This window comes from Orycteropus afer, unplaced genomic scaffold (assembly GCF_000298275.1).
Source record: "Orycteropus afer afer isolate SDZICR_OR568_19922 unplaced genomic scaffold, OryAfe1.0 scaffold00082, whole genome shotgun sequence".
NCBI classification, from domain to species: domain Eukaryota; kingdom Metazoa; phylum Chordata; class Mammalia; order Tubulidentata; family Orycteropodidae; genus Orycteropus; species Orycteropus afer.
This window is the reverse complement of record NW_006921669.1, coordinates 6,518,031-6,545,028: the sequence shown is the minus strand read 5'-3', so window position 1 is coordinate 6,545,028 and position 26,998 is coordinate 6,518,031. Positions and strand designations below refer to the sequence as shown.

Sequence of the window (26,998 nt, the reverse complement as noted above, 5' to 3'; positions counted from 1 at the left end):
TCATAGCGACCCCTCCTTGGGTTTCCGAGGCAGTATCACTACGGAAGTAGGATTGCCCAACCTTTGCCTTGGAAACCCAAGGAGGGTTCGCTATGAGTCGGGTCCAACTCGACGGCACATAACAACAACAACAACATTGGAGGCAAGTAAAGTTTGAGTTGAGACCAGAAAGGTGTCTTCTAGTAACAATAAGGAAAGGCAACATGGTAAAAGTTTGTTATTATGTCACCTATAACATTCCTGAGTTAGGTTGCTAAGCCCAAAGATTCCACATTTAAAGCTGGCTGTGAAAACAGCAAGGAAGGAAGTTATAAGCTTCTGTTTGAGCCCATCAGCGAGTGACGATTTATGAGCGATTTTCTTAAGTCTGTTGTCCTCCACTCCAGTCACTGACTTTCAGAGCTAGCAAAACCAGGAGCCGCTCTCCTGCCTTTATAACAACCCTCCTGACTTTTTAAAACAAGGCCGCTTGCAGCAGGTGTCCTCAAAAGCTATTTCAACATTTACCTCAGGTAGATGCACTCCCTGGAGAGAACAATCATGGGAGAAAGAAGGGCTGCTTATGCACAGGGAGACAGCTCAGGGGGCAGGGGTGCATGGAGAGATGGACACTGGGAAGAGGTAACTATGGAGAGGAAGTGGGAGGGGAGCTGTTGCATTGTGGTAAACTGTGGTCAATGTCTTGAGACAGTGTAGGTGAACTGCTGTATGGAAAGTGAATTTGCTCTGTAAATCTTCACCTAAATCACAATTTTAAAAAAAAACAACTGTTTCAAAGCCCACCCTTTCTTGTGCTGTTTAGAACTTAAAAGAAGCCACTGTTCATAATTTTTTAAAAAGATACTTCACTCCTCTGTGACACATTGGTTCCTATTTGCTTGATGTTTGGAAGAACAAAGTTGTTTACAGTAGACAGGAATCGGCTCTCATGTTTTCTCTAAATTTTACTTGTTAGGTGTGTGATGAAGATGGACCATCACTGTCCTTGGATCAACAACTGTTGTGGCCACCAAAATCATGCTTCATTCACACTTTTTCTCCTTTTAGCACCACTGGGTTGTATTCATGCTGCTTTGATTTTCGTTATGACTATGTACACACAGCTTTATAATCGGGTAAGTGAAAATACTTGTTATAAAATTATCCATGCCAGATTAACTGCTAGTTACCAAGATTGTTTATAAAATTCCTTTTGGAAATACTCTGTGTGATTTAGGTGGGGAAAGAGAACTTTGCTTTATCTCTATGTGGTTCCTTCATAAAAAGCTTTAAAACTTAATCTTTACGGTGAGGAAAGATTTTTGCTCTGGAATCTTACCCAGTGGAGCACGTTTCTACTCTGACACATATGAGGTCTCCATGAGTTGAAATCAGCTCAACAGCAATATTTTTGGAAACTCACCTTATGTACAAGAGTTGAAGTTAAGAAATTATTTTAGTACTGATTATATGTATATAATATATATCCAACCAAACCAAACTCACTGCCGTGGAGTCGGAGCCGACTCATGGCGACGACCCCTTCTTGGGTTTCCAAAGCGGCATCACTATGGAAGTAGATTGCCCAACCTTCCTTCCGAGGAGTGGCTGGTGGGTTTTATTATATATGATGTATAATGTTCTATGTTATTTAATACATATATTATAATATATGTATTATATATGTTATAATATATGTATTTTATAATATAAATATATTCACATCTAGAGAGACATGTATGTATAGTCTGTTATATATACAATTATATATAATTTATTAGATTTCAAACCTAGTAATTGTGGTAAGAATAGTTAGAGCAAAAAACAAAAAACAAAAAAAGATGATGACGGTGACAGTATCAGTGCTTTCTCTCCCCATCCATGTCATGTGGCCAGTTGTAGTTCTGTTTGTTCATGTCTAACTCTGTAACCTGGAGGGTGACTGTGGGACAGGTCCTTACTTTAGAATGTAAACAGATTAAATCAGCAGGAGATTGAGTTGACTTAAGGGCAAGTGGTCATGAGGTAAAGTTCAAAGGTCACACATTCAAGTCCCTAAAGAAGCCTAAAAGATAAATAAAGGATGTAGACATAATGGAACTATGATGAGCACACACACATTCTTCAGAGGGGTGACACCTTTAGCCAGGTTTTGGTGTTTGGTGTTCTTTAAGAAAATGCATTGGCCCAGTGATGCTAATTTTTCAAAAAAAATCTAAAAATCTGGGTGTTTATGTGAAATTTCCAGATTTTTAAATGTTGGCATCAACTCTTAACTATTTCAAAACATTATGCAGTCTAGACAATACACATGTAAAGTCCCTCCTGGCCCTCATTCTGCCACTTCTTAGCTTCTGGTTGTGGAACATGAGAGGAGAAACACCTGAATCCTAGGCTACATTCGTAGCTGTGGGAGAATGCAGTAAATGTAGAGAAGCAAGGAGAAGATGGGAGCTACCAGTCTGGAGTGGTAGCAACACTGTGTACTGTTCTTACAAATGTTAATGTGGGGGGCCTGCCTGACCCTTTCTGAGAGAAGGAAAAACAAGGTTAACATTTGAGGGGACTCAGACTGATGCCCATCAGTGGGAGCACAAGTGCCGTGTTCCCTAGAACCAGCCCTGTTGGCTGCACGAGCTTTGGCCATGGTGTCAGGTGGTCATCGTTTTTCTGGCCAACTCTGTTTTAAACATTCAGTAGAGTGAAGGTTACCACCACCAAGTGTTTCATTTGTGGTGTTGTGTTTACAGCTCTCCTTTGGGTGGAACACGGTAAGGATTGACATGAGTGCAGCCCGGAGAGACCCTCTTCCCATTGTTCCTTTTGGATTAGCTGCATTTGCTGCCACCTTGTTTGCCTTGGGATTAGCTATAGGAACAACCATCGCTGTGGGCATGCTGTTTTTTATTCAGGTAAGTTTCTCAGTTACCTCTGGCTAAAAGCTGTTAAGTTACTGGGGCTGATTGTAAAAAGAAAGAGACAAAGAGTCTATTTAAGTGTTCAGTGTGAAGTGGAAATTATGTGTGTTTGTTCTGTCTACGTAATTAATTCAGTCTTCTTTATGCTAGTCAGATAATTGGATTAATTTGCCAGAATTTCTAGTTAATTGATTTAATTTTAAATTGTTACTTTACACTTATCTAGTACTTTATAGCTCTGGTGGCGTAGTTCCTAAGGCATTTGACTGCTAACCAGAAGGCTGGTGGTTCAAACCCACCGCCACTCCTCAGAAGGAAGACTGGGCAATCTGCTTCCATAGTGATATTGCCTCACAAACCCAAGGAGGGGTCGCTATGAGTCCATCCAACTCGACGGTGATGAGTTTGGGTTTTTTGGTAGTACTTTATAATTGAGAATGCTTGTCCCATGTTCACCATTTCTCTTGATCTTCACATCAACCCCCAAAAGAGATTGGTAAAGGCCTATGATTGTTTTCCCTTCCTACTTAGGGGCAATCACTTCTCAGAAAGGTTAAGTGACTTACCCAAGGTGACACATTTATGTATTCAGCTATCAATTATTATTATTATTATTATTGAGTACTTATGTGCAAGGCACTATTTTAGATGCTTGTCATGTATTAGCTCATTTAATCTCCACAACAATCCTACCACAAAGGTGCTATTTCAATGGGATGAATTACTATTTCCTGAGGCTACAATAATGAAAATGAAGAGGTTCTTGCCCTGAGGTAACTCATAATTAGTAGTAAATGGATACAGGTATCCATTGCCTTTTAGCAGAGTTCTGACTAATAGCAACCCTAGGACAGAGGAGACTATCCCATAGAGTTCCCAACTCTGTAAATCGTTAAGGAGCAGACTGCCTTGTCTCTCTCCCGCAGAGGGGTTGGTGGGTTTGACCTTTCAGTTCACAGCTGAGCATTTAACCACTGTACCACCAGGGCTCTTTCTATATTATGGGGGTGTTGTAAAGTACTATGAGAACAAAAGGAAAGAAGATACCTCTGAAGGGACCATTCTTATCCTTTTGATTCATTTTTTCTCTCAATTTCTGTCATCATTCCTTGAAGGCCTGCTGTGGGCCAGGCAGAGCGCTAGGCCTTTGGACTATGAAGAGGACTCCTAGTCCAGGGCTGCTTTCACTGTCTCACCCTGTCTCTATGACGGCGTAGCCACACGTCAAGGAAATGCAGTACACTCAGAGTTAAGAATGGTGGGCTGTAGCACCCAGCACTTTCTGAACTCTTCATTTTAAAATAAGCTGGTTTGAGTTAGGTTTATGTTTTCTACTAGTCTGGGAATGAATTCTTAAAGAACTTTTTCCCTGTGCCTATAATTAAGAATTATATTAGAAATAAACTAAGATCCTGTGGTATAAGGGTCTACATAAGTAAAAATTACTTGAAACATTGAATAGTTGAATGCAAATGAATACAGTTTACTATTGAAGGCAAACAGGCAGTGCCTAGAATATCTAGGTTGATTGGAATGAGTCACTGCTCTTTGTAATAGATAAGTCATAAACTGAAGGTTAATTAAAAATAGAGAGGTTTTAATAGCAAAACACAGTAAATACTAATTATATCATTGTTTTATTACTGTTGTCAGAAAATGGTTCAGAAATATTATTTGAAACATGCATTTTGATTCAAGTAGTAGATTCTGATTTGTTTGTGGATGGTGTAATCGCTATTCTGCAGAGGCATTGTGGGGAAGAGCAAGCCTTAGATGGGCCTGAGTTTGTATCCCAGCTTCACTACTTTCTAGCTAGGTTACTAAGCCTCTGTTACGTCTTAATTATGGAATGGAGCAACAAAAACTCTGTCTTGGGTTATTATGAAAATGATAATGTTTAACGAACTGAAGCCACATTTAAAAATTTTTCTATCATTTAATTTCCAGATGAAAATAATTCTCAGAAACAAAACTTCTATTGAATCATGGATTGAAGAGAAGGTAAATTTTAATCATTTGTTCCTCAGTATGAACATAGTATCAATTAATTAACGGATCAGATTCACTAATAATGTCCCAAAGTGAAAACTTGGCTACCAAATGCCTTCCTTAAGTTATTTGCCACATTTTGCGTCATGCCCAGTTTAACATAACTGCTGCAGAAATAATGCTTCTCATACAGCCTGTGTTGCTCAAGAGGTTAAACTACATATTAAACCATCTCTCTCAGCCTGCACGATGCGGTGGCCCCTTGGGAAAGGAACTTTCATCCTTTCTACCATCAGTAAAGTACTAAGTTTTTCTTAGTACTTGAGACATCAGATAAGGCTTATCACACTGAGCCTGTTGTAGACCTCACAGCCTCCACTGAGTAATACCAAACTGCTCCTAGTTTGTACATTTTATACTGTTGTATCTTTGCACATGTTGTTCCCTCTATCTAGAAGACTCTCTTTTTGCCTAATTTCTTGTCCCTCGGGACTTAGTTTTGGTATCATTTCTTCCAAGGAGCCTTCCTTGACCTTCCTTAGGCTAGGTTAAGTACTGCTATTCCCTTTTTCCCTCCCATAGCACCCTCTGCACATTGTCACCTCTTATACTTATTCTGTCAATACTTACCACATAATATTGACAGAATCCTCCCAGCTTCAGAGTCTCCTCTTAGGCAAAGACTATGTTGTTTTTATAAACTACTTTCACCCTCACCAGTTTCCCATTCTAATAGCCTGGATCTCTGTTCTCTGAGACGCTTACTCTATTATGAAGACTCTGAAGCTTTTTGTTTTATGAAATGTGAAAAGAAAGTAACCTTCACTCTGGGTGTGGGTATGGAGTTACACAGTTTAATAGATTCATACATGTTACAGCTTGTCAATTCTTTTTACAGTTAATATCACTTTATAAATAATTGTAGGAAACTTTCCCCAAAATATTGTCCCCTGATAATAAAATATTTCAATGTATCATTTCTAATTAGCATAAAATATTGACATTAGATTAACATTTTTGTTTTGCTGAAGAGCACGACTGTAAAATGCCATGTGAAATCTAGAAGTTATTTTAAATTTAGCATTGTTACTAAGTAAAGAAATTCAAATAAATGGTCATATTAAATTTATAGAAATTATTAGACACTAAAGATTTTTACAACAGATTTCAACTAGATTTGTAACATGTTTTGTAGAAATACATAATGTGTGTTTATACCACTAGATGTCAGCAGAACTTAAGAAATTTGAAGCCAGTTTATTTCCATGAGTTAACTAGGTAACAATTTTAACGCCTAGGTATAATCTGGTAGCGTAGTGGCTAAGGCACTTGACTGCTAACCAGACGGCTGGCGGTTCAAACCCACTAGCCACTCCTCGGAAGGAAGGTTGGGCAATCCTACTTCCGTAGTGATACTGCCTCGGAAACCCAAGGAGGGGTCGCTGTGAGTCAGGGCTGACTCGAGGGCACATAACAACAACAACAACAGGTATAATTTATGCAGCCTGAATATTTAACTATATGTATAATGTGTACAAGTAAGTGCACATATGAATGAGTATATATACATGTGTGGTGATTTTTTTTTTCTCTAAAAAGTCTCCTAAACATACCTGCTAAAAAATCTTTTCTATAAAGCAGTGACTGTGCTTTCACACCTCTCCTGGCTGTTCCCCATGTGTCCTTGCTACCTAGCATGTAACCAGTACCTTCAAGTGCCCCCCGGGAAGCAGTTCCCGGCTAGATACACCTTGGCTTTCTCGTAAATCTGCTTATTTCCAACATCCCTTCTTTGAACCGGACTCTTGTGCTGCTGAATACCCGAGAGCATCAAGGATTGTTTTTATCCGTGGAGTAGAGTTAGCAGTTTTTATAAGAATTCTGGAATGTTCATTCCTAAACATGCCCTGTCAGACATTTTCTGGATGATGCAAGTCACTTAAGACCACGGCATTTGCCATCTTCTATCTCTGTTGTCCACAGGCTAGAGATCGAATTCAGTACTATCAACTGGATGAAGTCTTTGTTTTTCCTTATGATTTGGGAAGCAGGTGGAAGAACTTTAAACAGGTATTCACATGGTCAGGGGTGCCTGAAGGAGATGGACTGGAGTGGCCAGTAAGAGAACGCTGTCATCAGTACAGCTTAACAGTGAGTATTCTTTTCAGCTCCGTCTTCATTTTTCCTCCCTTTCCACCTGTAGCTCCTGGCATGTCCAGATGACATTTTCTGGTAAAACATGTAATAAAAAAATTTTCAAGATGACAGAATAAATCTGATAACCTAAGCCAGTCCTTGTATCACGTTGCTCCCTTTATTTAAATCGCTCCTTAACTCTCCATACCTGTGAAATGAAGTCTGGATTCCTTAACTTCATTTTACAAATGTGGCCTGAAACTCCCTTACAGCTTATTTTTCAATAGGCATCATCCTTTCTAATCAGACGGGTGTATGGCACACTCATTGTCATGGGAACACCTGTTATTCCTGCCACATGACATTATCCACCCTGTTTTCTCTACCTCGTACGACCTCTACTTTGTCTGAAATTGTTAGCACCAGTTCCAGTCCCACCTCTTTTATTAAGTGCAGCCGACCCACTCAACTCAGCTGGGTTGGCCACTTAATCACTTCATGCAGTCTCATGTTTGTATGTGATTCTCACAGCATATCTTTCATGACAAGGTTCTAGAACAGGAACCATGTGATATCCTTATTTTCCCTACTGTATCTAATGTAGTACTATCTTTGATAAATTAGTTGCTGAATAAATGGAAAAGTGAATTGAATGATGACTTTTAGTTAAGAGTCGTTTTTAACAAGTTTTCAGTTGGTCTGCCCTGTCTCTAAGGAACTGGTCTGAATCCCAGGGTCTTTGCCTTTGCTCCTAGGCTAGAAGCTGCACGAGGGCCGAGCATGTCTCCCTGATCCCAGGCCACAGTGGGGGCTCCTAATACAGAGGAGTCATTAGAGAGTGGAAGCTGAGAGGAAAGCGCCACTCTCAGCTCTGATTCTTAGGCAGAGGCCCTCCTCTCTGCTGAGAAACGTGTGCCCGTTAGTTATCAGCAATTTGAAATGCTAGGAAATGTGGAGTTTGTCTTGTCACCCGGCTAGTCCATGAGGAAAGCCTGTTTTTTTCAAGAGTGAAATAATTGACTTGGTTGTTCTTTTTATATCTTCCAAACAGATAGAACAGTTGAAACAAAAAGCAGACAAGAGAGTCCGAAGTGTAAGTGTTCTTTCACAATGATGGTACTTTCATTTTTCTTTTGTCAGGCTCTCCAGTTTAGATTTTCTAATTGCCTTGCAATAGAAACAAATTGTTGGCTTTTATTAAGTAATGTCTAACGCATGTTTATATAAATGTTGCAATTCACTTCACTTTTGTTTTCATTTAAATAGTTGGGACTGGAGATTCAGGGAGCATTTTGTCAGTTTATATTGTCCCCGTTGGAAAATAATTATCCACAATACAGAGTTAGTATGAAACTCATCTTCTACAACTCTTAGTGTCCAATAGGATGGCCACTTTTACATTTGAATTTATTATAAATCCAGTAAAATTAAAGCTGCAGTTGCTCAGTTGCAGTAACCACATGTCAAGTGCTCAGGGACCACTTGTGTCTCGTGGTTACCACATAGGATAGCACCAACACAGAGCACATCCATCTCTGTAGAAGGTTCTGTTGGGCAGCCCTGTTCTGAGAACAGGAAACAGCCTCCCCTAAGGGAACTAGAAAGGAAGCAGACACATCAGTGGATGCTGTGGACCTACCTTTAAAAATTTAATTTAAAATGTAAAACTCACATACTACGAGTGAATGCCCAAATTGATCTTCTGATCACTAACAACAGGTTCGCTATAAAGTCATAGAAGATTATAGTGGAGCCTGCTGTCCTTTGAGTAAAGGCATCAAAACTTTGTTTACAAGCCCCTGCACTGAAGAACCTCGAATAAGGCTACGGAAGGGGGAGTTCATTTTAGCCACAAGAGGCTTACGGTAAGTGATACGAAGTACTGAATTTCTTCTTTAATGACAAAACTGGCTTTTAGCCTGAAAATAATTTATTTTTAATCTTTTAAATATTTCAGATACTGGTTGTATGGAGACAAGATTCTTGACGATTCTTTTATAGAAGGTACGGAAATGGATTCTTAAAAGGCAGGATTGCTAGCAATTCCATATTCTACAAGAACCACTTTTGTGCACAGCACATGTCAAATATATTAGAGACCTGTCATAAAGAAACAAGAACCAGCTCATGTATTTCTCCATAGAATTTGTATTTATCAGGCCTTTGCAATGGTAGCTGACACTGGAGCTCATACTTAGTACGGGGCAGGCATTTATGTAAGTATTGAAGGCCACAGGAGCCCTCCGAGCTCACTGCTGTCATTTCCATTGTCCTGGTGAGAGAGCTGAAGTGCAGAGAGGCTGAGCGGCAGGCCCAAGGGCCTCACTACAAAGAGATGGAACCAGAACTCCCAGCAGACAGCCTGGCCCAAGCCTAGGTTCTCACCCCCAGTGCTGTACCACTCTCCTTTGGTGTGAATGACCCTCTGAAAGTATTATAAAAACCAGTGGATTGAAACTTTGCCTTTGATTTTTTATTTTAGAATTGTTCCTTTTTTAAGGTGCTCTTTAAAAAATACATCGAGTTAATCATAAGTTAACCCCATATTATAGTTTAGGCAATCTTGGTCTAGAAATTCATGTGTTAGAAACTGTTTTAAGAGAACATTCACAAAAGCTTCAGGGAGATGTTCCCCAGGAACAGTTGAAATGGGCTGACATACCGCCAAGCCCCCTTTGACAAGCACACACAGGAGTGAATACTCATATAAAGTTCCTATCATCTCTACATAGGGCCAATCCCAAGTCACATTAGCCCCTTTCCCACATTATGGAATTGAAGAAGTATCCATTTTTTTAGCTTGTTACAAACATTTAAGAACCATACATTTTTTCCCCTCTGGCTGTGCTTAAAAGAGACAGTAAAGAAAAAAACAGTCTAGAATTGTATTAATTTGAAGTAATAGAACTTCAGCCCCAGTAACATCACAGCTGTGCATTTAACTGTTGTACATCAATCTCATTTTTTCTCTCAGGTGTTTCAAGAATAAGGGGATGGTTCCCTAGAAACTGTGTGGAAAAGTGTCCCTGTGATGCTGAAATGGATCAAGCCCCAGAGAGTGAGAAGAAAAATAGATAACCACTGTTAGAGTGAAATGCTTCTGTAAGCCCCGTCCAGTACTTGAAAACTGTACATACGACTAAAGAATTATGCAAGGAGCCGACTCTGGTTCCGGTGTCCTTTCCTCTGAGGTGCCCAATGCCATGATTGCAGTATTCCTCTTACCACTTGGAAATGGAGAAGCCATTCTGCATATGCCTTTGGATTCCTACCCCTCTCCCCACAAAAGGGAAAGCACTTCACCCAAGGAAGTTAATGGCATTTCTCTAGGGGTTTTTTTATGCACACTATGGACCTCACCTGCAGACACAGTGCCCCCTTTTCCAAAGCACCTGCATGTGATGCTTTTATTCTGTTTTCTCCTCTATTGATGTTTCTTAGGTAATATTCTAGATACTAGAATTTAAGTTGTCAGATTCAATATATGCTCAGATTTTGTTACCTTTTAATAATGCAGATTTTGTCAAATAAAGATCGATGACTGTTCTCTACAAATCATGGTTTTTACATAAAGCATTTTTCTTTTGCTGATGAAAGAGGCTTTGTATTTGTTCTTTACAGAAAGATGACTGCTCTGCAGCCCTGTGACAAATTGACATCTTGACTCATGAGTCTTAAGACATACCTATTCACCTCAATATATGAAGCACCTGTAGGCACAGTGGTTAAGTACGCAGCTACTAACTGAGAGGTCAGTGGTTTGAACCCCCCAGCTGCTCCACAGGAGAAAGTGGTGGTGATCTGCTTCCGTAAAGATTACAGCCCAGCAAACCCTGTGGAGCTGTCCTGCTCTGTTACGTGGGGTTGCTGTGAGTTGGAGTCCACTTGAAGGCAATGAGTATGGATGGTATTCTGAGGTCACAAGTTCTAAGAGACTTTCAATCTAGTGAATTACGTTGCTCATGTAAACTTGAATATATCAAAAACTGGAGCTTGTGGGAGTGATAGAATCCAAAGTGGTGGACTTGGATACTTATAATCGAGATTGTCTGAACATGAGTAGAATTCAGAATCCCTCAGGGTAGGATCCAGGCAGCAATATTTTTTAAATGTCAGGTAATTCCAGTGTACACCCAAGTTTGAGAACTGCTAGTTTACTTGATTGTTAAATGATCCTCATTCTCATGATGGTCCATGAGGAAACAAACACCACAGTGTAAGTATCTGTAATAGTTTATTTTAAAGACTTTACATTTACAAGTAGAAGCAACGCATGTTAACTGGGGGTAGGGTATAGCCAGAACCAGGTTCCAGAGGGTAGCTCAGATCAATTGGTTCCTTCACAGAAGAGAAGCCTGTTGTGCAGGCGCCATGCTTGCTCCCAGGTTTTTGTTCCCAGTTCAGGAAGTTGAGAGTCAGTGCTTGTTTCATTCACTGGAAAAGTGCACTTGGTATAAACTCTTTCCCCATAGCTTCCAGCTCTGCAGCAAACTGTAAGGAACAGATTGAGTCACCAGGCGTGACTGAAGATAACACTTTAAGAAGAACGTTTTCAAATGTAATCATTCTTTTTTGGACAAAAAGTCATAGGCCCAATTTTCAATATTTCCAAGTTAGAGAAACTAGTAAATTTAAGCAATGTTCAGTATGCTCAAAATGTTCCCCCTCTGTATGCAGACTTTAGTGTACACAGAAGAAATTTGTCGGGATTCATTGTTAAGACTCAAAATCTTGGTGGTTTTGTAGAGTAGCAAGAAATCCTATGAATCATAAACAGCTTTCCAGAACGTCAGGGTCTCCTACTTTGAGCATTACAAGACCTAAACATTGGGACTATTGGCAAGTGTACTGCAAAACAAGGAAGAAGTCACAGAAGGGTCTCTTTGGCCTTTAAGTAGTGGTCACATAAACTGCATTGGTTGGAGATGGTGAGGAAGGGACATGAATACAAAAAGGGACCTGGAAGAGAGGCAGGTTGATAAAAGTAACCCTGAATCCTTAATACCAGCAAAATGTAAACTGAGAGGCAGGAGTTATTTAATTCAGGCTAAGTTTCTACATTATAAGTCTCTCACTTAACATTAAAAACGTCAAACATGGTTTCATAGTGTAACAAATAAAAACAACAGATAGGGCAAAAGACAAAAAAATGAAAGTACTTTTTTAAGCCATATCCCCACAAGGCAGGCAAGCAGCCTCTGAGCCCCTTCCGGCTATAAATACCTTAATCTACTCCTGGATGGTCTCATACAGGCTATTGATCTGCACTCGGAAGTATTTGGAAAGTTCTCCCCGCTTTGCTTTCAATGTTGGTGTCAAGAGTCCATTTTCAATGGAAAATGGTTCTGAATGAAGAAAGATTTTCTTGACCTGGAAGAGAAGATGGTCACACACCATGGTTAGTGGTGATTTGGACTTTCCTGCAGTGACCTCAGAGTGCTATGGGAAGAACTTCAGTTAGAGAATATTAACATTTTAGAAGTGGGGCTGAAGGAGTGGGAGGGTAGTAACAATGACACATGTCCATCCTCACCCACTTGAATTTGGGGAAGAAATGAGTAAGGAGAGTGAATAATAAAGACCATAAAGGGATACAAATAACTACAGAAAGTCACTGCAATTGTCCCATTGGTTAGTGGTACAAAATCTAAAATCAACTCCATTCAAAGTACAGACTTATACCTTAAAACTTCTAGTATGACTTAGAGACCAGGACCACATCAGTACATACTTGTTCGAAGGATTTAAGGCCACCTTCTTTCCCAGTTTTCTGCAAGTCTTCTAAAACAGCTTCCTTCACTATCTATGGATACAAAACAGTGAAAAGGAGCCTGATTGAAAGGCTAGGCATGACCCAACTCAAAATGTCTAGAAAAGTTCATATGAAAAGCTGGATGTGAAAGTACATACAGGCACATTAGAAGCCGAATAGTGATCCAGAAAATGAGAAGAAACAGCAAATCTAAATGGTAATGGATTGGATGGCATTTTTAATTCTATTATTTTCTAATTTATTTATTTTTTACAATGAACATTACTATAAAAAGACCAAAGTTATTTTTTTAAATCCTATATCCTATCTCCCAGGAAGGAGCTCTGGTGGCATAGTGCCTAAGGCATTTGACTGCTAACCAGAAGGCTGGCAGTTCAAACCCACCAATCACTCCCAGAAGGAAGATTGGACAACCTACTGTAGAGATAATACCTCAAAAACCCAAGGGAAGGGATCACTATGAATCGAATCTGCTTGACGGCAGTGAGTTTGGTTTTTTTTTTTTTTTTCGATCCTATCCCCCAGTCTAATAGAGCTAGTGAATCCATTTGGGCTGCAGCCATGTGCCCCAGATGCAAGAAGACGCGACTCCTGCAGACAGAGGGCCCTGGAGATCCATGAGTGCCAGCTGGTTGGGGTCACCCCTCTCCCACAGTGGGCTTAGGGTGAGGGCGATGCAGAAAGCTTTATAAGACTTACTTCGTTTTGGCACAATTCTTCAAGGGAGCCCTTAATCCCAAGTTTGGCTGCAAATGAGGGAAACACATCTGGGTCGGGAACCACAATTCCTACTAAGGATGACTGTGGAAAGGAAACAGAAGGTACAAGGACACATGAAAGAGCTTGCATAGGGACGACCCCAGGGATAAGGAAAGTGGGATGAGACTTTTGTAATAGATAATTCCCCAAGACCTCAAACTCAGTACAAACTGTGTCCTCTTGTCACCATGTAGTTAAACCACCATCACCACCACCACCACCACCACCACCCCTGCCACCAAGAACTCTCATCCCATTATCCCCAATGACCATCTCATTATAAAGATATTTTGTTGGAATGTGGTTCAAAAGATGCCCAACCTTTAACTAAAGGATCTCTGGTCTGTCCATCCTCCTCCAAAAATAGCTAAATTTAAGTTCAATATTGAATATATATAATAATACTCAGCATATAATATGCTCAGTATATAATTAGTATATGATACAAACATGTTTGGTAAAGCAGAGGGTGAGAGAAGATGAGGGAAACCCTCGATGAGATGGATTGACACAATTGACATAAAAATGGACTCAGATATAGGCTGTCCAGTAAGATGGTGGACTAGACAGAAAGACACACAGACCCTCTTCAACAAAGAGAAGAGGAACCAGTTAACACAGATACAGAAGATAATCCTGGAGCCCTGAGCTTTGAAAGGACAGGTACAGAAGTGGACTAAACTCTAACTAGTAGAATAATCTGCATGAAAACACCAAAAAAGAAGATGTGGAGCTGTGGACTATTAGTGATCTTGTCAGCACGGACAGCTTGGATATTGCCAAGCAGTGTTAGGACCTAAGAATTAGCCTAAAAATCAGGTCTGCTAGCCAGGGGTTGCACAGAGGACTGCACTGGTGGCTGGTGAATAAAAAGGGAAGCAGTGAAGAGGGAGATGGGCTGAGCCATGGATTTTTGGCTGTCTGGAGGATGAAGCCATTTTGAATGTTTACAAGTGGTTGGATCATTTTGGATATTTAAAGCAACAGCATTCTCTCAGATTCTAGGGACTTAAGAATAGGGACCACTTGCTGGGAACCACAAGGACATTCCACATGCCAACGACTGGAAAGGTGTGACAGTCCCCTTGTTACTTTTATACCCCACACCCTCTTGGTAAAAGGAGGTGCAGCCATCCCTCACTCCCACTCACCTTCTGGGCTGGCAGGAATTCTATCCCAGTCTGTGTGCTCAGATGGAGCCTGGGTACCCTGTCCTGCCCTACTCAGATTAATTATTATTACTATTATTTTTTTTCTTTTTTTGTCCTTTTTATTACTATTCTTTCTTTTTCCCTTCCCAGGTTCTAGTTTTTGGCTTTTTGTGTCTTCCCTTTTCCTGGTTGCCATATTTTTCTTTCTTGTGGTTCTCCCCATTCCTTGTTTTTCTTTTTGTGTTTTTCCCATTTTTTTCTTCATTATTCTCCTACTCTACTTCATTTCTCTTATTCCCTCCTCCCCAGATATTGCAGTCCCCCCCTTTTTTTTCTATTCATATTTCTTTTGGCTTTTTAAAGTATTTCTTTAAATTTTTTCACTCATGTATTGCCTTCTTTTTTTTTTCTTTCTTTTTTCTCTTGTTGGTGATTGTTCCTATGTGTTCATGCAGTGGGTGTTTTTTGTCCTCTTGTGTTTACTTTTTTTTGATGGTTTTCTTATTGTTGTTTTTGTCTGAGTGGGAGACAGCAACTGCACCCATATGATCCAACCACACCCACACCTTCTACAGCTCCACTTACTGAATAAGAGCCACCACTTCCTTCTGCACCAACTGGCCAGTGAGACATGACCACAAATAACAGCCTGTCTCACTCTTAACTAACTGCTCTTCACAAGCAGTTAATAGACACCTGTGCAGCCACTCTCATTCACTATCACACCTACTAGGAGACAGGTGGTGAGGTCATAAGTGCTGTCAGCTAGCAAATAGAGGAGCACAATACCCTGTTTACTCACATACATCCAAAAAAGAAAAAAATTAAAATCTTGGGTGAATCACTCGAACATACAATCACCAATTAAATATAAATACAACAATGTTTAAATGTCTCAGAGACAACAGAAAATCACGGCCCACACAAAGAAGCAAGATAAAACAGAAACAAGGAACCAGGATACAGACCCAGAACACATCCTTGAGGAAGAAGCAACATTGGAACTCCCTAATAAGGAATTCAAAAGAATTATATTTAGTTGCCTTCAGCAGACTGAGAGACAGATCAAGGAAAACACTGACAAAATTAAGGAAAACATAGACAAAACTCTAGAATAATTTTGGAAGAAAATACAAGAATAAAATGACAAAATAAATGAAAAATTAGAAATGATACAAAATCTACAGATAAAAATCTAGAAGATTAATACTAAATTTTCAGAAACAGATGACACATTAAAAGGGCAAGGGAGTAGAATTGAATCGATGGAAGACAGAATTAATGAGATTGAAGACAAATACTTGAATACTTCTTTGGAAAGGGATCAGTCAGAAAAAAGATCAAAACAAAATGAAGAAAGCCTAAAGTTCATATAGGATACCATCAAAAGGAATAACCTACGTGTAATTGGAATTCCAGAACAGGAAGTGAAAAATAAAACCACTGAGAAAACTGTCCAAGAGTTATTGGAAGAGAACTTCCATGATGAAAGATGAGAATATATCAATTCAAGAAGTCCAACAAACCCCAAACAAGATAGACCGCAAAAGAAAATCACCAAGACATATCATCATCAAATTCACCAAAACCAATGACAAAGAAATAATCCTGAAAGCAGCATGGGAAAAATGAAAAGTTACCTACAAAGGCCAACCAATAAGACTAAGCTCTGATATCTGAGCAGAAACCATGCAGGCAAGAAGGCAATGGGATGGTATATATAAAACCCTGAAAGACAAAAATTTCTAACCAAGAATTATATACTGGGTAAAATTATCCCTCAAATATGATGGTGAAGTTAGGAGAATTCCAGGTAAGCAGAAATTAAGGGAATTTGTTAAAACCAGACCAACCTTGCAAGAGATTCTAAAGGGAGTCCTTTGAATAGAGAATCAATAATAGCAAACAACAACTGATCGTTAATATACATAATGACCTAACCCAGAAAACACAGTGATGGACACATCCAAAGTAAAATAAGCCTACAAGATTGTAAACAGGGAACCAAAGACATCAATTGGCAAATGAGGACAACTACAAACCAAAAACAGGGAAAGAAGTGTAGTTACAGAACTTCTAAATGGTGAGGAAGTCAAGACAGTTGCAAGATAGAATGGACTGTTCTAAACTTTGGAAAAAAATTATAAATCACAGGATAACCTCAAAGAAAAATGATAAACCTTCACATCACAATAAAAAAGAGGACAAGAACAAATATTTAGCAAATACTAAACAACAACAAAGGAAATGATAACATAATTCATAGACTAAATGAGCTCAGCACAGAAAATTATATGGAACAAAGAAACCAGGAACACCATGAAAAAACTATCAAAATGACAGCAACCAATTCATACTTGTCAATAATTACACTGAATGTCAATGGATTAAATGCACCACTCAAGAGATGGAGAGTTGTAGACTGGATAAGAAAACATAACCCATCAATATGCTGTCAGCAAGAGATGTATCTTGTTGTTGTTGTTGTTATGTGCCGTCGAGTCAGACCCGACTCATAGCGACCCCTCCTTGGGTTTCCGAGGCAGTATCACTACGGAAGTAGGATTGCCCAACCTTCCTTCCGAGGAGTGGCTGGTGGGTTTGAACTGCCAGCCTTCTGGTTAGCAGTCAAGTGCCTTAGCCACTATGCTACCAGAGCTCCCGAGATGTACCTTAGAGAATGACAAAATTAAAGGTTGGAAAAAGATATATCAAGCAAATAGCAACCAAAAAAGAGCAGGAGTGTTAATATTAATTTCTGGTAAAATTGACTTTAAGACAAAAACCACCATAAGAGACAAGGAAGGACATTATATAATGATTAAAAGATCAATCAAACAAGAAGACATAACCATAATTAATATCTATGGACCCAATGAAAGAGCCCCAAAATACACAAATCAGATTTTAACAGAATTAAAAAGACAAATAGGTGACTCCACAGTCATAGTAGGAGACTTTTAATACCCCCACTATCAAAGAAAAATAGAACAACTGGAAAGAAACTCAACAAACAAGAAGAACTGAACAATACAATCCACCAACTTGACCTTATAGATATTTACAGAGCACTTCATCCAACAACAGCACAATATACATTCTTTTCCAGTGTGCATGGAACATTCTCCAGGATAGACCATATGTTAGGCCATAAAGCAAGCCTCAATAAATTTAAAAACATCGAAATACTGCAAAGCATCTTCTCAGATCACAATGCTATGAAATAGGAAGATCAACAGAAAAAGAGAAAACACATGGAAAATGAACAACACCCTCCTTAATAACGACTGGGTAACAGAAGAAATAAAAAAATGAAATTAAAAAATTCCTTGAGTCAAACAAGAATGAAAAGACAACATACCAAAATCTTTGGGACATAGCAAAAGCAAAACAATGGACTCAAACATACCAATGATCATGGAGATGGCACGGGACTGGACAATGTTTTGTTCTGATGTATGTAGGGTCATGAGTAGGAGAAGACTCAGTGACAACTAGTAACAACAATGTAATAGAAAAACTGTTTGTTGTGCCAGAGGAACTGCTGTTGAAGTGGAAAGTAAGTACAACACTGGGTTCTTTTATAATGAGTAACTACCCTTTAGAATAGCTGTTTGATAATTCTACTGATTTGTTTGCAGAGTCTCTCATAGTGGCTGCAACATGGGCTCAGCATAGCAGTGATTGTGAGGTTGGTGCAGGCCTGTTTTGTGCTGTACATAGGGTCACTGTGAGTGGAAACTGACTTGATGACACCTAACAATAGCATCATAGTTTGGGGGGAATTTTTGTTTGTTTGTTTCATTTATATTGTCTTATTTGAGGTTTGGAATGCAGTTTCATTTCTTTAATTTTAGTAAGTTCAGTTCTTCTCTTCCTGAACCCACCTTATACAGGAATCAGCCTGGTGTGCTTCTGAAAATGGCTACAGTTACAATGATATGTTACCCGTAAGCTTTCTCCATGGACAAAAATTTGTGACACTGGTCTACTCCTGATGTAGATATTTTCTATCTTCTCTGGAGCAATGTATTCTCCTTGGGCCAGCTTAAAAATGTTCTTTTTTCGGTCAATGATCTTCAGAGTCCCATTCTGTATGGTACAAATAAAAGTGTCAGTGCTTGGGGAGGGTGGGGAGGTCACAGGTATCTTCCTGCTTTCAACTTGATTTCTCTAGAGACTTTCAGTCATTTTTTCCTCTTTCTTGGCTTTGGGGAAGGGGAGGGAAGCAGCTTGTAGCAAGAACCTGTCTATACTGTATATCTATGTGGAGAGTCAATGTGCGGCCTCAGAGAAAGTTCCTAGGACCTGCTGGGGTTCTGCACAGGGTTGCCGCATCCAAGCAAGAAATCCTGCAGCTTTCAGTTTCCAGTAACTTAATTTTCAATTGCTCCATCTGCAGGACTCTCAGGAATAGAAAGACTGGCTATCTTTTGTAGAGACTTTTGAATGGGTTAGATCTCCCCTCCTTGACTTCCTTTCACATATTCCTTCTGTTTAGAGCGGGGAGCACGCTAACACAGCTTCACTGTGCTAATCAGGCAAGTCAACAATTGTGCTTGTTAGGAAGAAGCCAGTCTGGGAAGGGCTCCCTGACCACACACCAGAGGTCATTTACAGCTTCATTTCTCTAAGCTAATTGGCCTGAGAAGTTAAGGTTCTTAGGGATTTGAATTGTAGGATTGGGACAGGTGGCAAATGCAACCCACATGATTGCATGCTAAGTAGGACAACAGGCTGAAACACTCTGGAATAATCAGCAAAGCTGACTCAAGAAATTAGCCCTCAGTTCAGCCTACAAGAATTATCTGAAGGTGATAATAAGCTCAGCCTTTTACAACTCACTGTCATCTATTGCCTACATCATAGGCCTACTAAAGCAGGCAATTCCCATGCAGAACATATCTTACTGAAGTATCACTGGACCCAAATCTATGAAATTTATCATTAGAAACAACGTTCTTGGAGGTTTCACAAGAAAAAAGATTTCCATGAATGTCTCTTAAACTTTAGGAGTATTGAGCAAGAAAGGAGTTTGAAGAGCTAGTTACATCCCTGCTCCCCCAGCACACAGTAGACAAAGAAAACTTTCCTCGAGGGAGAGTTTTGAAAAATCCCCATCAGGGATCCTAAGACTCCATCACTACCATGAAATTATGTCCATGTCCTCTCTTCTTAGAAAAACAGGTGGGACCATTGCTAATTGTTTATCAGCAACCTATGCTAAAAATGTTTTATTTTTTCTTCTATAGAGAGTGTCTGGGAAGGTTCCTGAGAGGCAAACTCAAGCCTCTGCAAACACCTCTTTTAGAAATCCTGCCGACTTGCTTGATATGTCTCTATAAATTAATCAGGAAAAAACTTATTCCTCTGAATCCCATAAAAGGAGATAGTTGTGGGTTCATGAAGTTATTAAAACACAATATCTGCCTCAAGAAAAATAAGAAAAACAAGAAGAACAGAATGGTACAGCCCATGTCTCCATGTCCCGTAGACCATACCAAACCAAACTCACTGTCACTGAGTCTATTTCAACTCATAGTGACCCTATAGGACAGAGTAGAATGGCCCCATAGGGTTTCCAAGGCTGTAAATCTTTACAGGAGCAGACTGCCACATCTTTCCTCCATGGAGTAGCTGGTGGGCTCAAAACACTATCCTTTTGGATAGCAGCAGAACACTTTAACCACTGTGCCACCAGTGCTCCTTTTCCTAGAATGATCACCTAGTTTCACTTGGCTATGAGCAAATCTATTGCATTGTTAAGAGAGCCATGCCAACTCTGAGCTCCAGGTAGTGTTGGATTCCCAATAAGTAATGTAAGCATGGGTTTGTGCTTACTTACTAATCTGTAGTGAACAATTCCATATTTTTTTTACCACATCAAAGATTCTGCTTCTAGGTATGGCTAGCACCTGCCTCTCTCCCAACCCCACAGCACCTTCCTATAGAATCAAAGCTCCTTTTCAAATTTATAATCCCTGAAAGGGATGGAGTATCCAGTAAACAAGGTAAGCACAGGGTTACTTGTGTTTAACATATTCACATGTTTTTCACCACAGCTCTGATGTGGTGAAACTCATGTGAAATTAATTGTTCACTACAGATTAGTAAGTAAGCACAGGTAAGTTCATGCTTGCCTTGCTTTTTGGGTAATCTGCTCCTGGCGCCACGACTTTCCGACTTAGTAAAGGATCCTACCTTCAGTTTGGCTCTGAAAACAGTGCTAATAACATTGTGTACTGCTGGAATTATATTTTCTGGGGAATAAATATAAGAAGAAAACACTTCAACTGGCTCATGTCTTGTCTTCTATAACATAGTGACCAAATAGCAAAAAGACTCTCTTGGTTAGAGACAGGGAGCCTCTCTAGTCTGAGCAGATCTCAATCACACATTGTTATTTTCCCAGAATTACGTTGTTTGTCCGGGAGCTCTGGTAGCATAGTGGCTAAGGCACTTGACTGCTAACCAGAAGGCTGGCGGTTCAAACCCACCAGCCACTCCTCAGAAGGAAGGTTGGGCAATCCTACTTCCGTAGTGATACTGCCTCAGAAACCCAAGGAGGGGTCACTATGAGTCAGGTGTGACTCGATGGTACACAACAACAACAACAACGTTGTTTGTCCGTGGAACAGCTGGGACTACAACATACATCTCCCAACTCCCAGCCTAGCTTCTTCAATGGTATGTTCTTCTCTGTATAGTATGAGGAAGCCATACACCAGGTAGGACATAGGCTTAATCACCCAGCTACCTCAGATGATCAACCTATTTACTTTTCTGCCCTTCTTGCTATAAAAAGATGGTTAAATACCCACTGGGAGCCAGCGGCCAATATCTCCTGTGTGAAGCCAGCCATCCTTGTCCAGGGCTTCTTTTGTCTTCTCAGGTTCCTTCAGGTATCCTCTGAACACGTTGGTGCCTCGGATGCAGATCTGCATACCAGACAGTACAAGGTGGAGACAATAGCAAAGACTATTACTCCCAGCATGAGCACTAGCTTCCATCTTAAATCATTCTTTGGTCTTCATTACAGTGTGAGAGATTTTAGTCCCATTTTAGGGGACAAGAAAGTGAAGCTCAGAGATGTTTAATTCCTTGCTGGAGATCTCAAAGGAGTGAAGTCCAAGCCTGCTCACAATAGTGTACTCCTTCTGCTGTTAACATTCCCACCATGGTTGTCTGGACATGACTACAAAGCACAACCTACCCACCTCTCCTTCACTGTTCACTGAAAAGTAGTTCATGTCAGCAACATCTTCCAGCTTCACATGATTGCAAGCCAGGGGAGCTCCGACATGACCTAGAAAACACCACAATGAATGAACCGGGTGACCATCAAATGATGATATTGGAAGCATGCTTCTGAGATATTTATGGACTGACTCCAAGAGAATAGATTGAAAACTCACCTGGCACCAGTGCTGGGATCATCAAGATGCATAGGCCTGGACCAAAAACTCAAGTCTGACATTTGCTATGCTCATCGAGAGCATTCTGGCCATCTAGATTCATATTTTCATGTTCAGTTATAACCTGCTCCCAACCACTGCACCCCCTGTTCAGTATATGGAAGACCTACCTGAGGTCCAGTCCCCAGGTGATGTAAAGGTACAGCCAGCTGTGCATTCAGTTTGACCATAAGCTTCAAAGACCTGGAGAAACCAAAGAAGGGCTTTGGGTCATACTCAAGATAAAGCACTAATTGGTCATACTCTATGACCAAGACACAAGGAAGGCAAGGTTTCTGAGGGTTAGAGGACACATAGTGTCCTAATACCTTGAATTCATGCCAAGTTGCTAAGTCTTTATAACTAGGCATTCACTCAAAATTCAAAAGAGTCATAAATAAACCAAAGTATAGAAACTTATATGAAAATATGGGTTATTCATTAAGTGGTGTGAAACCCAATGACAATTGGGCTTTAATCTCAGCAATGAAGAGATTTAAGAAAGGAAGTAGTATTTTTATTTATTTGTTTATTTATTAAAACAGGCAATATCTGCAACTGTGGAATAGAGCAGAGGGCAGCATATTTTTTTGTATAAGGCCACATAGTAAATATTTTTCAGCTTGGTAAGCCATCTGGCTTCTGTCTGAGCAACTTAACTTTGCATGGTAGCATGAAAGCAACCACAAACAGCTATGGCTATATGCCAATACAATTTTATTTCTAAAAATAGGTGGCAGGCCAGATTAAGAGCCCTGGTAGCGTAGTGCCTAAGGCACTTGACTGCTAACCAGAAGGTTGGCGGTTCAAACCCACCAGCCACTCCTCGGAAGGAAGATGGGACAATCTATTTCCATACTGACACTGCCTCAGAAACCCAAAGGAAGGGTCACTATGAGTCGAGTCTGACTGGACAGCACATAACAACACAACAACACAGTTTGCCAGCTACTGGTATAAAAGATAATTTTGACCAGAGAGAGGCTGGGGGCAAGAAACAAGTTCACAGGCTACTGAAGTTGTTGGCTGTGGCCTGTGACAGGCCAAATTGGTAAAGAATGAGAGGAAAGTTCAGTGCAGATGATTCTGAAGTAAGGGGTGGAAACAGAACCTCCTAATCTACTGGATTAAGGTGGGAGGGAAAGGAAAGCATTGAGAGTGGCCAAGGGGGTGATAGTTTGGAAGAGTGAATTGAGGTCAATTCAGAATCCTTTTTGATTGTTGTTATAAGATGGGAACATTTTCATGAGGACAAGTGTGTGTCTGTTTTGTTCATGCTGGATACAGGTGGTCAAATGAACAAACTAGTTAGCCATTTGGAAGAAGGAAAAAGAAAAAAAAGGGCAGAGTCCACACTCAAGCCCTGAATTCCAGACGTAGCAGAGACTTGTGACAAAATGCAGAACCACAAGCTTACCAGAAAATGTGTGCAAAAATTGACTTATGAAATATTAGTAGTTGGGAAGTCCTGTCTAAGCAATTAATAATTCATAAATAGAAAGGATGAATAAACTTGACTACATAGAGATTTGAAGCTTTTATATAATAATACACAAGGCAAAAATATGAGATTAGAAAAATATTTCTAACGCATTGTTGTTATTACCACATGAACACTTAGAAAATGATATGAGAAAGAATCAAATTATCTTTTGCCCATTTTTCTATAAGGAAAAAAAATGTAATTCATGAAAGAAATACAAGTGCCAAAAGATACTTGTGTTTATAAAATAAACAAAACTGCAATATCATTTATCACATATCTGATTGGCAGCATTTAAACGACTGGCAAAGTCTATCACAAACGCCTTAAGCAGTATTTGCAGGCACATATAAAAAAATGACAAGATTTTTCTGGAAGTGAGTTTGATAATATACATCAACATGTGAAAAACAAACAAAAAATATCTACTTTGACCTAATAACCCCTGCTTGCAGGCATTTATCCTGAAGTGATAATGTATAAATTCTGAAAGATACACATGTAACCTTATCACTTAATTGATTTTAACAGTGAAAAAATGGGAAGCAACTTAAGAGTCCAACCAGATTTATTATTTGGTTGCCATAGAGTTGATCTGACTCATGGTGACCCAAGGTGTGCAGAGTAGAACAACTCCACAAGATTCTGGGAACCTGTGTAAATGTTTCTATACTCAGATACATAAGAGGTGACTAGAAGAACGTTTTCTCTTGATTCTGAGATTTTGGGTGACTTCATCTTTGATAATTTTCAGCTGTGTTCTGATTTTTATTTAAACAATGACCTTTACTTGTGCAAAAGTGAAATGAAGTATCTTCAAAGAAGGTGCTTGGCTTACCGGACATCCCATTGCTGCCCGGAGGAAAGTCAAGATGGGAGAGGAGATGGGGGCAGCTCCGGTGACCATGATGCGCACCTTCCCGCCCAGGCTCTCCTGTTCATAGACACAAAAGACCTGCTAACACCCAGTCTCTCTGAAAAAGTAGCCTAGCCCAGGATTGTTCCAAGAATTGCATTAGTTAATTCATAAAGTACTTAGAAAAGGGACTGATATTATAGAATGGGACCTCTGGTGGTGTAGTGCCTAAGGCATTTGACTGCTAAGCAGAAGGCCGACGGTTCAAACCCACCAGCCACTCCTCAAACTATTACTGTCATCACCATACCTGGGGCTGGAACCAGCATTTTTTTTTTTTTTTAATTTTTATTGTGATTTGGGTGAAAATTTACAGAGCAAATACACTTTCCATACAGCAGATCACATGCGCTTTGCCTCATGACATTGACCACAATTTACCACAATGCAACATCTCTCCTCCCACTTCCTCCCAGTAGTTACCTCTTCCCAGTGTCCATCCCTCCATGCACTCCTACCCCCTGAGCTGTCTCCCTGTGCCTGAGCTGCCCTTCTTTCTCTCATGTTTGTTCTCTCCAAAGAGTGTATCTACCTCAGGTAAATGCTCAACTAGTATGCCTGTCTATTGTTTGGCTGGAAGCCACAGGTGTGTGTTCAATTCCAGACCTAAAGGGCAACTAAGGGCCATAGTCTCAGAAGTGGAACCAGCATTTTTTAAAAAACAAGTTCCTCAAATGATTTGTATTCTCAGCCCCCTCAAGTTACTTATAATCCCCATGGGGAGTCATTTGAAGCCAACTACCTAAAGGAATAAAACATAGTGCTGGAACTGAAATAAAATAGTGGTTTTTTTTTGTTTTGTTTGCTTTTTGACAAAGTTCCTTTAGTGGCAAAGTTGTCTAAGTGGGATCTTAGACAGCTGAGTGGACACAGAAAGTCTAAAAGAATCTCCAGTGTGTTGTCAAGGAAGGCAAACATGGGTATATGGATGGATAGATGGGTGGACAGGCTGAACGATTAGGTATGTCTATGAAATGGGGAGTGTATCCAAGTACATATATAGGGTTGGCAGACAATGGTCCTATAAGTTTATATGAATGATCAGAATTCCCAGGTGTATAGTAGAGCTGACAAAGGGCAAGGTTGTGGTCACTGCTTGGTCACAGCCAGCTACCCAGAGAGACCGAGCAGTTGATCCTGTGGGCTTGGGACCATAGTCGCAGGGGACATCAAGCTCAATTGGCACAACATACTACACAAAACATTGTTCCACCTCCTACCTTGGTGAGTAGCAACTGGGATCTTAAAAGCTAGCAAGCTGCCATCTAGATGCAACAGTGGGTCTCTCCTTATTCAGAACAAAGAAGAATGAAGAAAACCAAAATTCATGGAAAGAATTAGTCCTAGCGACTGGTACACCATCTGATGTGCAGCCTGCACTACTATGAGACTAGAAGAACTAGATGGTGCCCGGCTGCTACCATTGTCATCCACTTGAAAGGGGATTTATGTAGGAGATCCTTGATAGAGAGGGAGAACAATGTGGAACAAAACTCAAAATAATTGGAGGAAAAAAAGGGGGAGACCAGGTTTGCTGGTCCAATAGAGCCTGGTGGAACCACTGAGACTATGGCCCCTAGCTGCCCTTCAGGTCTGGAATTGAACCCACACTTGTGGTTTCCAGCCAAACAGGGGACAGGCATGTGAGTTGAACATTTACCACAGGTAGATACACTCCTTGGAGAGAACAATCATGAGAGAAAGAAGGGTTGCTTATGCACAGGGAGACAGCTCAGGGGGCAGGAGCCCATGGAGGGATGGACACTGGGAAGAGGTAACTGTGGGGAGGAGGTGGGAGGGGAGCTGTTGCATTATGGTAAACTGTGGTCGATGTCATGAGACAAAGTATATGTGAACCGCTGTATGGAGAGTGAATTTGCTCTGTAAATCTTCACCCAAATCACAATTAAAAAAAAAAAAAAAAAAGAATCTTCAGGTAGAGAGAGACTCAACCATCCGAGGAAAAGGAAGGCATGCTGGGGCAGTTGGGAGCCTAGACATTTGGTTCTCCCTGGTCAGCGCCCAGCCAACCTACCTGAATCTTTGCAAAGATGAGTTTGTCCCAGATACTGTCCTTCCTTATGATGCCCTTTTTCACTTCATTGAATTTACAGGCAATAGCCAGGTTTAACAAGAACTTCTTCAAGGGCGTCTTGGCTTCATTTTGTACCTGCAGGGTGATAGCACCTCTTAGTTGGAAACCTATTAGAGATACTCTCTAAGGCCACCTAGTTACTGAAAAATAGATGCTGTCTTCTAGCTTCATAAGGAAGTGGCCCTCACTTATAAACTGGTTTGCTGAATGATGGTGAGCCCAGTGAGTTATAATCACACTAAGACAGGAGGTTGTTGTTGTTGTTGTTGTTGTTAAGTGCCGTCGAGTCATTTCCGACTCATAGCGACCCCATGCACAGCAGAACGAAACACTGCCCGATCCCGC

General features: G+C 40.3%; 2 protein-coding genes across 2 annotated transcripts in view; one reads left to right on the top strand and one right to left on the bottom strand.

The window, feature by feature from the left end:
• The window catches only part of ZDHHC6 (zinc finger DHHC-type palmitoyltransferase 6), a 12,836-nt gene extending 2,736 nt beyond the window's left edge, over window positions 1-10,100 (top strand). Inside the window, exons 3-10 of the mRNA XM_007941556.2 lie at window positions 956-1,115; window positions 2,730-2,891; window positions 4,845-4,898; window positions 6,870-7,037; window positions 8,074-8,115; window positions 8,742-8,887; window positions 8,980-9,026; window positions 9,997-10,100. Coding sequence (XP_007939747.1) covers window positions 956-1,115; window positions 2,730-2,891; window positions 4,845-4,898; window positions 6,870-7,037; window positions 8,074-8,115; window positions 8,742-8,887; window positions 8,980-9,026; window positions 9,997-10,100 — 883 coding nt within the window. The remainder of the gene's footprint in view (window positions 1-955; window positions 1,116-2,729; window positions 2,892-4,844; window positions 4,899-6,869; window positions 7,038-8,073; window positions 8,116-8,741; window positions 8,888-8,979; window positions 9,027-9,996) is intronic.
• Window positions 10,101-12,251: 2,151 nt separating this feature from the next.
• ACSL5 (acyl-CoA synthetase long chain family member 5) overlaps window positions 12,252-26,998 on the bottom strand; it is a 34,954-nt gene continuing 20,207 nt past the window's right edge. The window contains exons 12-20 of the mRNA XM_007941553.2: window positions 26,594-26,728; window positions 24,481-24,576; window positions 22,291-22,363; window positions 21,923-22,011; window positions 21,527-21,643; window positions 18,654-18,797; window positions 13,495-13,596; window positions 12,754-12,825; window positions 12,252-12,392 (exon numbers count right to left, since the gene is read on the bottom strand). Of these exons, the coding sequence (XP_007939744.1) occupies window positions 12,252-12,392; window positions 12,754-12,825; window positions 13,495-13,596; window positions 18,654-18,797; window positions 21,527-21,643; window positions 21,923-22,011; window positions 22,291-22,363; window positions 24,481-24,576; window positions 26,594-26,728 (969 nt within the window). The remainder of the gene's footprint in view (window positions 12,393-12,753; window positions 12,826-13,494; window positions 13,597-18,653; window positions 18,798-21,526; window positions 21,644-21,922; window positions 22,012-22,290; window positions 22,364-24,480; window positions 24,577-26,593; window positions 26,729-26,998) is intronic.